Below are 16,234 nucleotides of genomic sequence, written 5' to 3' on the forward strand. Positions count from 1 at the left end.
CTGAGAACCACAAGTTGACAGTTCAAACCTACCTACTGCTCCTCAGAAACCCATAAGTCGGAACAGACTCTACGGCACTTAACAAGAACAGACACCTAAAAATTTGAGTCTAAACTATTATTTCTAATAAATTATGCATCCGTCATCTTCTAGTTAGTAGTTCTGGTCACATGTTTAGCAGTCTTATGAACAGAATGATTTCCTTATTCAGAATCAGTATCTTTCCATTTAAAGGTGATATATGGTGCCAATCCATCTGCTGCCATCATTTCCCAGTAATCAATGACCACGCTGTTCTATGGAGAATTGTACCTGAGACGCTTTTCAGAACACCCTTTTGTTGCTCACCTGGGTATCAGACAACTGAGTCCATGAGCCATAACCAGTGCACACAGGGGTTCTGTTTGGCCTCCCTACTTTTTAAATGTATTCATCCATTGACATCACATCAAAAGCAGTCATGCTTTCATACTCAAAACTGAAAACCTGAGATTTTTGTGCTCTTTTTAATAACATCTGCATATCTGGCAAACTAGGCCCATAATCTCACAAGAAAACAACTCTGAAGCTGAGGAGCAGCTGCTGCACTTAGATGAAGTATACACTTGCCAGTCCATACAGTTCTCACTATTTGTCACTGTACTATATCAAGCTAGATTCATTCTTTTTCATTACCTGCCTGGTCTCTGTAGCATCTGATTAGAAACCAGACTGACTCTAAGTAGTGGAACCTGCAACCATTAATGGCAGAGGAGGCAGCTCCCACATAGGATAACTTCAGCAGACAAGGGCCCTGGGCTGCTCTCTGCCTCTCTGCCATGTCAGTGACCTGCTAATGTACTGTAGGATTACAACCTGATCCATACTACATTTAACTGCCTTTCTTAGGCTCCTTAACTTGTCTTAATACCTTGATCTGACTCCTACTTTCTGCCTCTGCTTGCTTCTACCTGCACTAAGTGTGCTCTGCCTGATCAGTACAGAAGAAAGATGAGTGCCTCCTCTCCTGAGACAGGTGGCCTGGTTTTGCTTTCTCAACTTTGACTCACTTCCTTATATTGTCATGATTCAGATTCAATACTGGAATTCAATTATAACATGTATTCCATCAGGAGCAATGGGCTTGCTGTGTGATGCTAAATGATGCCAATAAGATTACTATAGAAACTAGAAGTCCAAATACTTCAGGTATAGTAAATTAGTCACAGTCCTGCTCTAGGCCTGGGCTAGGATTTCACGGAGCCTCATTTTGAGACACTCCAGAAAACTATATAAAAAATTATGGTGTTTCCTTATCCAACAACAACAAAAAAGTTAACACCGATTTTCTAAAAGGTTATGGAATCCTGGTGTGGCATTATAGGATAAGCACCAGACTGCTAACCACAAAGTTGGTAGTTCAAGCCCACCAGCCACTCCTTGGAAACCCTATACAGGGTCACTATGAGTCAGAATTGACTCAGTGACACTTAACAGCAACAACAACAGAAAATATTTGTTATATCTACTAGCAGCAGAAAACAATGGAACCTTCCAGTTCATTGGTATCCACCAATTTTCCTGTAACGTGCTGCTGAAGAAGTTCCTAACTATAGGATGTCAAATGCATTATATCCTATATAAAACTGACTTATTATTTTCAGATGCCTATTCAGACATCTGGTAGCGTAGTGATTACGAATCAGGCTGCTAACCTCAAGGTCAGCAGTTTGAAACTACCAGCCGTTCCGCAGGAGAAAGATGAGGCTTTCTGCTCCCGTAAAGATTTACAGCCCCAGAAACCCTGTACAGGGTCACTATGAGTCAGAACTGACTCCACGGTACTTAACAACAACAATTCAAACATCATGTTTGTAAGTAAGCCTCTCCTCTCTCCCAAACACTGTATTCTTAGTTTCTGAGTACTTGTTCAAATAATAAACACAAGTAGACAAATAGAAAGAGTCCATAGTTATATCATTATGGAGTGTGGCTTTCTAGACAAAAGAAAAAAGTTTTCTTAGTAAACACCATATTCTTAATGTTAATCATTTTCAGTGTTGGAAGGTGTCATCATGTAGATTTCAACTCACAGCAATCCCATGTGACAAAATAGTCCTGTCCTACATGGTTTTCTAGCCTGTAATCTTTACAACAGCTGATCGTCAGGTCTCTCCAGAGGGGCCACTGAGTGGGTTCGAACTGCCAAGCTTTAAATTAGTAGCAGATCACGTAACCACTGTACCACCAGGACTCCTTAGGACAAAAATTAAGACAGGAATATGCCCATGTACATTTTCATCAAACCCTAAAAAAAATTAAGAGCACTATTTTGTAATGATGAGTTCTTTTTTAAGAGAAAAGTATTCAGTTTTTCTTTACTTGAATACCTGTTCAGAAATCACTTCTTTATTCTAAAGACCACTACTTCTCCCCACAGACATACCAGATGAAAAGTTCAGGTGTGCACACCTTAACCCAAGTGGGACAGATGTGGTCAAGTTGGTCTGGCTTAATTTGTAGGCCATAAAACATGGGACCTATTTTATGTGGACTAGAAAATTCAGAATATTTATTTCTCTTTTGGGTCACACTAGTTTCTGCTGGGTTTCTATTACCTGCAATTAAAAAACACTAACTAATACATAAATATTTTCCCACTGACTGGGCTTCTATGCAAATGATTTATTTAACCCAAGAGTAGCACCGAAATTCTGAAGTCAGGCTTCATTTTCAGAATGAATTAATCCCACCTCATATAAGATGCATATATGCTTAGAGTAAAATATTAACCAAACTCTTTTTTCCCCCATTCTAGTATCAGAGGATTCTACTTAAAACAGGTATATTTTAATATAAACTATGAGTGGATGACAGTTCAACACAATACAATAAAATTTCACTTTAGAAAACCAATATAGTAAGTTGTCAAATTCTATGCTATCTCAATAATTAATCAAAGTTTAAATTTTCCACCCCCCTCCCCCCTTAGAATGGTGAAGTAAACCTACTCTGAAAATTACTGGAACTAATTGAAACATTCAGCAAAGTGGCAAGGTATAGTCAATAAGATTCCTTTACAGTAACAAACACAATTCTTAAAGTAAATCATGTGAAAAAATAAATGCATTTACAGTAGCTACTCAAAAGATGAAACACTTAGGAATAAATCTAACCAGAGAAACAAAAGAAAAATACAAAACACTATGACAAGAAACCAAAAGACATACACATAAATGTTAGAATATACCATGTTCATGGGTAGGAAGAAATAACATTGTTAAAATATCAATAATACTCAACATGATCTACAGATACTATGCAATTCTAATTCAGATTCCAATATCACTGTTCATTGAAATGGAAAAACTAATCACCAACTTCATATGAAAAGGAAAGATGATTTCATGTTACCAAATTACATCTTCAAAGACCTTATTTCCACTCAGGATCACCATAAGTTAGGACTTCAACATATTTTGGGGGGTGTCCTGGCGTGGTGCTGGGGGTTAATGAACCAGATTGGCTTCAAACAAAGCCATTTGAACTGCAAGGTCAGAAGTTCAAGTTCACCAGTTGCTCCTCAGAAACCCTATACAGGGTTGCTACGGGTCAGAACTGACTCGATGGCACTTCATAACAACAAAAAGAACCCTAATTCAATTCACAATATCTGCTAATCCAGGCCTACTGAAAACCCACAGGATAACGTGACCAAAGCAGAAGGCAACCAGCTAACCTTAAATTATGACCAAAATCCTCATCTATGCCTTTGTCTTAAGGCTCCCTGTTCAGAACTTGCTCAGACACTGACCATAACCTAATCACTTGGATTTCACCTATCTGCAAAGTATTTACAGACTCTTCCCCAAATTTACAACTTCCCAGGGCATACCTTGCCAACATCAATTTTTTTTAAAAATACCATATAAACTGACTTAACTGGACTGTGGGTCTCTTTGTTTTTTGTTTTAAAGTTTTTATTGTGAATTGAGTGAAAGTTTAAAGGGCAGATCATCTATTTTACATTACACAAATCATATACTTTGTTTCATTACAATGATTATAATCCCCTCCATGTATTGTGGGTCTCTTTGGAACATCCCAATTCTTCAGGTGCCTGAGATCAAATGCTTATGTAAATAAAGAAAATGATTACACCCTATAGCATAAAAAACTCACTGCCATCAAGTTGATTCCACTTATAACAACCTTATCTAGGGTGTCCAAGACTGCAAATCTTTATGGGAAGAGAGAGCCTCATCTTTTTCCTAAGGAGCAGTTGGTGGGTTTGAACCCCAACCTTGTGGTGAGTAGGCCACACTTAACCCATGGTGCCACCAGGGCTTTTTATACCTTCTATCATGGCATGTTGTTGTTGTTAAGTGCCATCGAGTCGGTTCCAACCCATAGCAACCCTGTATAGAGTTTGAGCTCGAACTGTCAACCTTGTGGTTCAAACTGACTTTGCAATCCAGTGCAGTAACCCACAGTGCCACACCAGGATATGAAATCCACTTAAAGACCATTATCGCTCATGGATGCAGCAGTTCAGAAATCAAATGATATTACTGCATTAGGCAAATGTACTGCAGCCAACCTCTTTAAAGATGTTCAAGAACAAAGACGTCAATTTGCAGACTAAGGTGCACCTGACCCAAGCCATGGTATTTTCAATAATCTCATATGATATGAAAGTTGCACAATGAATAAAGAAGACCATAGAAGAATTGATGCATTTGAGTTACGGTGTTGGAGGGGAGTATTAAAAGTACCATGGACCACCAAAAGAACAACAACAAAAAAATCTGTGCTGGAAGAGGTACAGCCAGAATGCTCCCTAGAAGCCAGGATGGCCAGACTTCATCTCTCGTACTTTTGACATATTATCAGGAGGAACCAATCCCGAGAAAGACATCATGTTTGGTAAAGTGGAGAATCAGCAAAAAATAGTAAGATCCCCAAAAGACTGACTGGCAATTGGCATAATGGCAACAGCAATGGGCTCAAGCATAGTAATGATTGGGAGGCTGGCACAGGACCAGGCAGTGTTTCATTCTGTTGAGCATAGGGTCACTATGACTCAGTACTGACTTAGAGGCACCTAACAACAACAACAACAACTTAAAGACAGAAAGAATATTAGTCAATTCATAGGAGCCTTTCATCCCAATGACATTATTAAATAACAGTGATTGTTCAAAGGTATAATTTATTTATGCTAACTTAGAAGGAAATTAATTTTGAAATTACTTTTAAGACTACAACTTAACTTTTAGGCAACAAAGTAACAGAATAGATCTTCAAGCAATAAATATTTTTAGAAGAATGTATCATCTGAACAAAATACAAGCAAACAAGTCCTACAAATATTCAGAGTTCAATTATTAATTTAAAAGCTCATTTAGATTCTCATATTGATCATCATGTATTTTTACCTTGAGAAGGTATGTGGGGATATTGCTGAAATCCACTGGCAACTTCAAAAGAAAACGAGCTGAAAACTCACCAGTCTGTAGAAAGAAGGGTATAATAACACAATTAAAATAAAAAATAGCTGTGAAGTGCCAATTACAGCTCGGCCACAAGTTCAACCTGTTAAAGATGTAGGCATCTTCATATTGGGTTTCCTAACATCAGGCAAGAAAAGAAGGATCCAAAAGAATGATTAAATTATTAGTTATTAAAAGGCACAATTAGAATTTTTAAATCTACATATTAAATGTACAATAAAATTATAATGCAGTAGTATTAGCTTTTGTTCCTTAGAAGTATAAAAAAGAATACATGAATGTATGATTGATTTTTAAAAATTCAAACAACAGAGACAGAACTACCCCTTTGATTCATTTGACTAAAGCATTCAGACAACTTCGCTAATATTCATAACCCACAAGGGGATGATCCCTACCACCATCCTTTATAAAGTGTCTGGAGGAACATGCAGAGGTCAAACCCTACCCACATAAAGCAGTACATCAGCAGGTTAACCAAATAAGTTTTTTAACCCGATATTTTGTTAGTACCATATCATCAACCAATAATTTTCAGTAATTTCTACTATGAACTAATCTCCATAGGAAAGAAATACAGAAATTTGGTAAAGTATTTAATAAAGCTGTACATAAGAGCTTCTATTTTAAAGAGAAAATACATGTAAAAAATGTTCTCTCTCAATTTTAATGATGAGTAAGTTTAAGGAATCCCTTTTTAAAATAAATCTTGTCATAGTGTAAAGGAGGGGTTTTCCAACAAAGCTATGCTGAGATCTAGGGAATCCAAGAGCAATTAAAGGCATCAAGGATGGCTGCCATGCTAGTAGGCATCTCACTGTAAACACACAGTTCAGTTTTGGCTTTTGACATACAAGGGGACGTCAAAAAGGTCATGGAAAAAAAATGGAATGAAAAGATAATGAAATTTTCTCCAAGTTATAAAACAATACTTGGACATAACCAAACATGCTGAGGGAATGAGTCACTGGACCTCGGATGCTAAGGTAAATTGGTATAACATAGTCCACAAAGACAATGTTCTACATTCTACACTGGTGAGTAATGAGTAGGGTCTTGAAAGCTTGTGACTGGACATCTAAGCTGCAACTATTGGTCTCTCCTTTCTAAGGGAAAGAAGAGTGAAGAAAATCGAAGACTAATGGATTTGTCCAAAGGATTAGTGAACCATGGTAACATCAGTCTCTGTGATTCTAAGATCAGAATAATAAGATGGTGCCTGGCTACCACTACCAACTGCTCTAAAAGGGATCACATCAGAAGGGGGAGAAAATGTGGAACAAAACTCAAAATTATTAAAAAACAAGACCAGGCTTACTGGTCGAAGAGAGACTGGTGGAACTTTCAAGACTATGACCCTTGTTGTTATTGTTGTTGTTGAATGTCATTGAGTTGGTTCAGCCTCATAGTGACCCTGTATAACGTTTCCAAGGAGGGCTAGTGAGTTTGAAATGCTGACCTTGTAGTCCAGTGCTTATTCCACAGCGTGACACCAGAATGACCCATAGTCACCTTTTAGTCTTCCTTACCACCCTGGCTCAATTGTCAGCTAAACAATAGACCGGTCTAGAAGAGGAACAATAATACTAAGGAGTTAAGAATTCCTTAGAATAATCAACGGTTTGAGATCAAAAGGGCAGTATTTACCCAAGGACAAAGTTCAGAAGGGTTAGGAAAGAAAGAGGAATGGAAATGGGAAACTCAGAAAGGATGTAGGATAAGTAATGTTACACTGTGGTGGTTATAATCAATAGCATGAAATAAAATGCGCATGAATTGTTGAATAGAAAAACTTATTAACTCTGTAAACCTTCACCCAGTTCATAAAAGGTTTTGTAAAACTGGAGTTTTTCCACAAATGTTTTGAAGCCCCATCATACTGGCTTTCACTGTCACATTTTGTTTGAACAAAGAATTCCAAGGTTAATCTAGAAGGAGTAGATCTCTATCTATCCCATATTGTGACTACTAAAGTGTTCCCAATATCATCCTGGTTTTTCCTCCTTAAAAAAAGGAAAAAAAAAAAAAAAAAGCTACTGAGATTCTCCAAAACACATTTTTAAATCTAACAAGCATTTAGTAATATGTTTTAAATGGGTGGAAGGATGAACACACATGAGCACGCATGCACAGCTCTTACAGATGATTCAACGACAGTCACCATCCCTTTTCACAAACATCCTAGCAACTGGCTTCAAGGTTTTAGCCTTAATTTTTTTAAATTCTGATCTAAAGCCTTGAAAACACAGACAGAAATTTAACCTTGAGCTCAGAAGATAAGAATGATAACAACAGTTTTTTTGTTGTAGTTTTGTTTTACTGTTTACAACATCTTACATAAATCCCTGGCTTAGAACAGAGCACTTGTTCATCACCACAAGCCCAACCTTAAATAGAAAAGGCAGAAATAAGAGCCTTGAATGTACAGGATCAAAACTGAGACAGGCCACAGAAGGGCACTGAAAGCACTCTGCTACTGGAATGCCAATGGTGAGAAACAGGATTGGTGCTTACAGCTCAGCTGTGCTCAGGATTGCTGCTGTTATTACTGTTGGGTCTATGTTTAGTTCTGCTTTACTCATGATGGAACACCAATATGTGCAGGTCTCCCACAATTTAACACTTGAGGGAATATTTAAGAGTCATCTGAGGATCCACAAATAGCTCTGAATGGGAGGTGGGGGTAGCAAAGGAGAAGATTTGTGAAAAATTCTAACATAGTTCTTGTCTTCTATAGTACAGGATTACCAGAAATGTTTTTTGTGTTATGTAAAGCTTCGGAACATCTAGAATTAGCATACCATGATAAGTGTTTCTTTGAGTGTTGATGCAGTCAGACCTAAAAAAAGAGTCTGTGTTTAAGTACAAGGGATCATACTATAAAATGGATACGCATAGGAACAACTTATAGCAGTATAGTGTTACATAAGAGCTTATAAGAGGGGCACCTAGCCTGGAGGAAGTGTGAAGGCACAAGGAAGAGAAAAGTACAGTCTTCTCTTAGTGCTGTATTCAGCGCTAGAGGAATGAGCACTCATCAAAGAATACATGTTCCCAACAATTGTCCATTCTTTATTCACTTCCATTAATATACAAACATCATTTAAAAAAGAAAAAAGGAAGTCTTCCTTGGCTCCATATCCCCTTTCAGCTTCCATTAGATTTCTCTGTTCCATTTTAAAAAAGAGTCTCCCGGTTCGAAACTACCAGCTGCTCCGCGGGAGAAAGATGAGGCTTTCTACTCCCGTAAAGATTTACACCCTCGGAAACCCTGTACAGGGTCGCTATGGGTCGGAACCGACTCGACGGCACTTAACAACAAGAATGAAGAAGTCTATATTTGAGGTCTACATTTCTTCTATTATTCTCTTCCTACCACTCATTTCCTCCCCACCATTTTACCAAACAGCTCATCAAGGTCACTAATGACCTCCTTATTGCCAAATCCAATGGCCATTCCTCAGTCTCACCTTATTTATCAGCAGCATTTTGACATAGCTGATCATGCCTCTTTCATAGAATATTCTCTTCATCACTAGGGTCCCACTCTTGGTTCTTCTTTATTTGGCCCTTCTTGTATTCACCCCAACTTCTAAATCCTAGAGTATGCTAAGGCTTAACCCTAAAAACTCTTTTATTAATCTTTGATTCCCCAAGTGATCTCATCCAGATTGATGACTTTAAATACTACTTATAAGCAGATGACTCCTAATTTTAAGGTTCCATACCAGACCTTTTCCTCATTCATTGCATTTACCCAATTACCATGACCAAAACCAAAGATTTGTGTGCTCTTCCCTCAGTAGTTATGCCTCATTTCAGTATGGCATTGATTCTTTCAGTTTCTTAAGTTAAAATTTTTAGAATCATCTTTAACTCCTATCTTTCTTTCCACACAAATTGTCAGCAAAGCCTGTTGTCAAAATATATCCAAAGTCCAAACACTTCTCACTACTTCTATCACCACTGGTCTGCGCCAGCATATGTCTAGCCTGCTTACTGTAATCACCTCCCACCTGCTCCAGCCCTTGTTCACTTTCAGTTCATTTTCATCACACTAACTGGAGGGATTCAGATTAAGATACTCCTTTGCATCAAACTAATAGTGGGGATTTAGGTCCTCTATAGAATAATCTAAGAAGGGGGCATTTGTGAGGCAGCTGAAGAAGCAAGACATGTGGGCTCTGGAGGAAAAATTCAAACAGAGACATAACAAATGCAAATGTTTGGTGTATAAATATTGGGGGCTTCAAAACGTTCGTGGGAAAATTCCATTATCTTTTAATTCCATTTTTCCTTGAACATTGTGAAGCCCCCTTTCATGCCTGTATTTAAAGGAATAGCAAGAAGGCCAGTGTTGTTATTGGAGCAAACAAACTCCACTCCTGATCAAAAGTCACCCAGGAGCTCTTCTCTTCACAGTGTGAACAATTTCTAGATTCCTGTAGGATGTACAACTATCATTCTGGGTAAAACCAAAGATCAGATTAGTGAACACTGAAATGGTTACTATAAGTCTGTGGAACATTAGGATGTCATTCCTGAGTTGTTGAGTTGTTGTTGTTGTTAAGTGCCATCGAGTCGGGTGTTGTTGAGACAGGTCTTTAAAAAGCATGATGAAATTAGATGAGGTTACGGAAGGGAGTTAGTAAGATAGAATGATAAATCAAAACTTAATTCATTTCTTCATTTTCAATTTGTAAGGAAAACCAGCTACAATGAATAAATGGTCATTTATACCTACTAGTATAAAATGTGAAGTCCTGATGTGGCGCTGTGGGGTAAACACTGGACTGTTAACCACAAAGTCAGTGGTTCAAACCCACTAACTGCTCCATGGAAATCCTATATAGGATCGCTATGAGTCTAAATGAACTTGACGGCACTTAATAATAACAAAGTGTAAAATGTTATTTTGTACTATCCTGGTGGTATAGTGAGTTAAGCATTGAACAGTGCTAACTGTTCAAAACCACCAGCTGTTCTTCATGAGAACAATTGGACTGTCTAGTCCAGATTTAGTCTTGGAAATGCTAAGAAGCAGTGCTACTCTGTCCTATAGAATCGCTATGAGTCAAAGCTGACAACAACAGTGGATGGGTAGGAGTGTAGAATGTCACTCTGTAGGTTACAATGACAGCTTCAAAACTTTAAGTCTGTAAACTCAATGAGCCATAATGTTTTGAGAAGGGGGCGAAAAAAGGATTAAAATGTTGGATTATAATAATAAAATAAGTCTTGTACATATAAGGTTATAGGAAAGACAATTACATATTTAACACTTGGGTTCAATTTGAGCTGCTAGTTATTTTAGTCCACAAACAGTATTTTAGCTCTTTTGTCCTATTTTAGTTTGTACAATATATTTTTATTCCATGGCTATTTTAGAGAATACTCTTAAAAATGCTCAGAAAATTCCAACTTGACTTTATCCCTCCTCACAATGTTGACCCTAGAAATAATATAAGCTTATGTTTATTGGCAATAGGCTGATTTACACAACTAAATTTATGATAAAAGATGTTGATCTCCAAACTCATATAAATCTGTGTTGACCAACTACAGTCTGATTTACCAAATTAAATTCACATTAAAAGAAACATAAGTCTGTGAGACAAATTTGTTCCCTGGGGCAACATAAAAAGCACTTCCAACTTTCAAGCCTACCATGCATTCCTTATTTTGCTATTGAAAGAATTAAAAAGAAAAAAAAGTAACAGTTGTGTCTAGCAGTATTGGAAACATTAGAAACTATTGCCCAATAATTCAGTTTTCAGTTCTGCCACTGATTTTCCTTGTGACTTGTAAGATAATCTTCCTCTGGGAACTGAATACACAGTGATTGAAAACATATCTTAATGTCAAAGTGAAGTTATAATAACCAAAACATGAAAAGCAAAGCACAAGCAAAAATTATTTCCTGAATACTAAATGAGACAATGACTTTTCCTTTGATTTTATACTGACATTCCAACAGTTATTCAAAGCAATTTATGGTCACTCTGTTGCAACATCAAAGATTATTTCCATAGCAATCTTTCCTGTAAGCTGAAAATGAGACATTTAGATGTAGCCAAGTGAACAGAATAATTTGATTTTTTATCAATCCTTGGTCAAATCTTTCCTTGGATGCATGTATCTGATCTATGACTGTTAAAATGCCAGGCTTTCTGACAAATGCCTTAATGGCAATTTCCCCAGTATTAACAATAAATGTGTAAAGCATTCATGTTGTCAAGTTATAGTACTTTGGCAAGTAACTTACACTAACAAGGCTCTGGGTTTTGGCAACTTATTAGATATAGTTCTCTTTTTTGGAAGGGACAAGTAGACATCTTGGGCAGAAGGGATTCCAAACCAAGGTAGTTCTGTGAGGGGAATGTTATATCTTTTCTTAGAGACTGTTATCTTGTCAATAAACAAGCTTTTATGTAAAATTGGCTGCTTTTACCACTTAGATAACTAAAAGCTAAGAAACACTGAAGAGGGACTGTAACTTTAGCTGGGTGACAATCTGGTAAGGGTGATTCTTCAAATGGATTCCAACAATCAATAAACTAAGTTTAGAATTCATCCCTTGACACAGTACATAGTAATTACCATACATGAAAAGGGAAGTCAAAATTAATTTAAGTGGAATTTTTATATAATAACTCTTACTTTATAAACTATTTTCAAAGATAAATTATTTATCACAGAAATTTTACAGTAGATATAATTCATTTACACCTATTTTAGAAATGAGAAATCTGAGGCCCAGAATAGCCAAAATACTTGCCTATTCAGAAAGTAATAAAGTTCAACATCAAGCCTCAAAATTTATTCATTCATTCCTTAATATGTATTAAGAGCCTGAAATGTATGCTAGATACTACAAATACAAGTAAAACAGATATTGTCCCGACCCTTGTGGATCCTACAGTCTAGAGGATTAAGTCAGACTTAATCAAATGAGTCACTTCTATAAATTAAAACCTGTGATAAATGCTATAAAAGTAAGAGTAGAGTGCTCTAAATGCATATCTCACAAAGACCTAAGCTATCCAGGATTTACACTGAGGTAAACTTTAAAAAGTCAAATGAAAAGATAATATTGAAACCTAAGCAATTAATCCCAACCACGAAAAATAAGAAAAAAGCAATGTGAGGGCACTAGTAATATCAGACAGCAAAGCATATTTGCTGTAGTTGTTAAGTATCATCAAATAGTTTCTGACTCATAGCAACCCATATAGGGTTTCCAAGGAGTGACTAGAGAGTTAGAACCACCAACCTTGCGGTTCAAACCAACCTTGTGGTCCAGTTCTAATCCTACAATGCCACACCAGGATTCCAAAGCATATTATACATACATAATAATTATAATAATAGAGTGCTAGTCTTAAATTGAAATACAGACTAATAGAACAAAAATGAAGTCTCAAATACATTTAATAGATGATTAAAGGTGTTGGTAGCAATTTGGAAAAAAAAAAAGCTATATCCATATTTAACATTACATTTCAAGATAAAGTTCTACAAAGTTGGAAACCTTTCACTCTCTGATTTCAAAATTTACTACATGGCTACAGTGGTCAAAAGAGCCTGGTACTGGTACAATGAAAGATACAAAGATCAATGGAACAGAACTGAGAATCCAGAAATTAACCTTTCGATATACAGCCAACTGATCTTTGACAAAGGGTCATAATGCATTGAATGGGAAGGAAATGGTCTCTTCAACAGACAGTGCTGGTAAAACTACCCCCTTTGTACACAGGAGTGATACAGACAGGCAACTTAGACATTGCCTATCTGTATAAAGGCACAAAGTGTTTGGCTTACAAGTTTTCAAGAGGAAGTTTAGTTTCTGAAAGTGCCGGGGAAATTAAACTCCTCACTGAATGGTTTTCAACTTGTCCAGACAGGTCTGGTGAAGGGAGATGGAGATAAGATTCTTATGATTCAATAGTGAGTAGTTGTTATCATGATGAATTGTGATTGTCATGATTGTAAAGGTAGAAGTTTTGTAACATAAAGGGGGGAGTAGTTATTCTTACATTCCAGGAACAGAATACCCTAGGACCATCAAGGGATAAGAGCATGAGTGGAATGTGGTACCCTATCCAAAGAAGCAGCGACACTAGAGATGAAGGTAGAGATGAGGACATGGAGAGATGGAGCAGCTGAGGACTCTGGACTCAGAAAGAGAAAGACTGTTTGCTGGTGGCCAGGAAACAGGTTTGCAGAATGTGCCCTTTGGTTGTTTAAATGATTATTTATTCCTGAGTGTTTTGGTATACATCTTCCCCCGCAAAAACAAAAAAAGCAGCAACAGAGAGTAGAAGCAAATATTGTTGAACGATGATGCACCGAGGCAATGATAATCATCACAATGAAATAATGAGTGTAAAACCGATGCTCTTCCATGTAAACTATCACTCAATTCACAATACAAATTAAAAAAAAAAAGATAAATTTCAAGTGGATAAAGGATTTTGATATAAAAAACTGAAACCATAAAGAAGAAAACACCAATTCCCTATGTATACTTGCAATGAGGAATGGTTTTGTTATATGACTCCAAATTTAGAGGATATAGAAGAAAAGATTGATAAATGTGGTATTTAAACATAAAAATCCTCTGGTGGGGGGACATCAGCAAAGTCAAAGAGTGAATGACAAACTGAGAAAAAAGTATTTGCAACTTTATTACAAAGAGTTAATGTTCTTGATAAACAATTTTTTAAAACTCAATGTGAAAACATGCAAAAGATATACAAAAGATACCAATAAGTGGCACTTAAACATAAGAAAAGATGCTTAATCTCATTCATATTTATAATAAACATAAGGTAAATTAAAACTACATTTTTTAAAATATCATTTTCAGCCAAAGAGTTTGGGAGAAACCTATCAGTACTTTAAAGATAGCCTTGCACTATTTTCTGGCCTCCATTATTTTGGTAACAAGTCAGTAAAGACTCAAATAATTGTTCCCATGCATAAAAACTGTCATTTTCCTCTGACCACTTATGAGTTTCTCTTTCTGTTTGGTTTTTCAGTATTTTGCCCATGATATACCAAGTTTATTTTTTCTTTGCATGTATCCTGGTTGGGGGTTGTTAAGTTTCTTGAATTTGTAAACTTACATCTTTTATCATATTTAGGAATATTTAGGGTTTCTTCATCATTTATTTTATCTTTCTGCTTCAGTTCTCTCTCTTCTCCTTTCCTTTTAGGACTTCACTTTCATGTATAGAGACAATTTCATATATTTTTTTTTTTTTGCTTTGTTGTTAGTAGTTGCTCCTTTATCTGACCTTGTTGTTGTTAGGTGCTACCAATGTACAACAAAACAAAACATTGCCAGGTCCTATGCCATCCTCACAATCATTGCTGTGTTTTAGTCCACTGTTGCAGCCATCTTGCTGAGGGTCATCTTTTTTTTTTTTTTTTCTGACACTTTTTTTTACAAAGCATGACATCCGATTCCTTCTGATAACACATCCAAAGAATATGAGATGAAGTCTTGCCATTCTTACATCTAAGGAAACTTCTGACTGTACTTGTTCCTAGACAGATTTGTTTGTTCTTCTGGCAGTCCACAGTAATACTCAATATTCAATGCCAACATAATAATTAAAAGGCATCAACTCTTCTTCAATTTTCCTTATTCACTGTCCAACTTTAGCATGTATATGCGCCCACTGAAAATACCATGCCAACAAGAGCTCCACTTGATTAAAAATAAATATAAATCTGGTCATGCTGTAACACATTTGGCCACCACACTATGTACACCCTTTTCAAAAGAACCACAAGATTATTGTTACAAGTCAAATGCCATCTGGGCTCTCAAGCGTCATAAATTAAAGAAATTATGAGAAAAGTCCCTTGCGTTTACTGATAATTGACAAACTGGCACCACCAGAACATCCCACTATAACCTTGTTATTGTTGTTGCTCTTAGGTGCCTGCTTACTACAGAACAAATCACAGCCTGATCCTGTATCCTCACAATTATTATGTTTGAGCCTACTGTTGCTACCACTGTAACAATCCATCTTACTGAAGGTCCTTCCTCTCCTTTGCCTATCTTCCAAGCACGACATCCTTCTCTAGGGACTGGTCCCCATGATAATATATCCGAAGTATGAGAGACAAAGTCTTGCCACTGTCACTTCTAAGGAACATATAGCTGTAGGTTAAGAAATAGTTTGTTCTTCTGGCAGTCCATAGTACATGCAACATTCTTTGCCAACACATTCAAACACATTAATTTTTCTAAGGTTTTCCTTAATCATAGCCAACTTTCACATGCATAATAGGTGATTGAAAATACCATAATTTTGATCTTCATCAGTAAGTTTTCCAAGTATTCTTCACTTTCAGCAAGCAAGGTTCTGTCATCTACATATAGCAGGTTGTTAATGAATCTTCTTCCAATTCTGATGTCACATTCTTATTCATATAATCCAGGTTCAACATACAGATCAAATAAGTGGATACATATTTTTCCTGATTCAAAACAATTTAGTATCCCCTTGTCCTAACAACTGCCTCTTGATCTATGTACAAGTTCTTCATAAGCACAATTATGTGTTCTGGAGTATGCATTCTCCACAATGTTATTCAAAGTTTGTTATGACCCACAAAGTTGAATGTCTTTGAATAGTCAATAAAGCACAAGTAAACATCTTCTTGTATTCTTTGCTTTCAGGCATAATCCATCTTTTGTCAGCAATGATACACCTCACATC

At 36.6% G+C, this 16,234-nt stretch overlaps 1 protein-coding gene across 2 annotated transcripts in view; it reads right to left on the reverse strand.

The window, feature by feature from the left end:
* BRE (brain and reproductive organ-expressed (TNFRSF1A modulator)) overlaps positions 1-16,234 on the reverse strand; it is a 746,464-nt gene that overhangs the window by 474,381 nt on the left and 255,849 nt on the right. For both annotated transcript variants that reach the window (XM_006835176.1, XM_006835177.1), the window contains exon 6: positions 5,418-5,492. In XM_006835176.1, the coding sequence (XP_006835239.1) occupies positions 5,418-5,492 (75 nt within the window). The remainder of the gene's footprint in view (positions 1-5,417; positions 5,493-16,234) is intronic.

Source organism: Chrysochloris asiatica, unplaced genomic scaffold, assembly GCF_000296735.1.
Source record: "Chrysochloris asiatica unplaced genomic scaffold, ChrAsi1.0 scaffold00016, whole genome shotgun sequence".
Lineage (NCBI taxonomy): Eukaryota > Metazoa > Chordata > Mammalia > Afrosoricida > Chrysochloridae > Chrysochloris > Chrysochloris asiatica.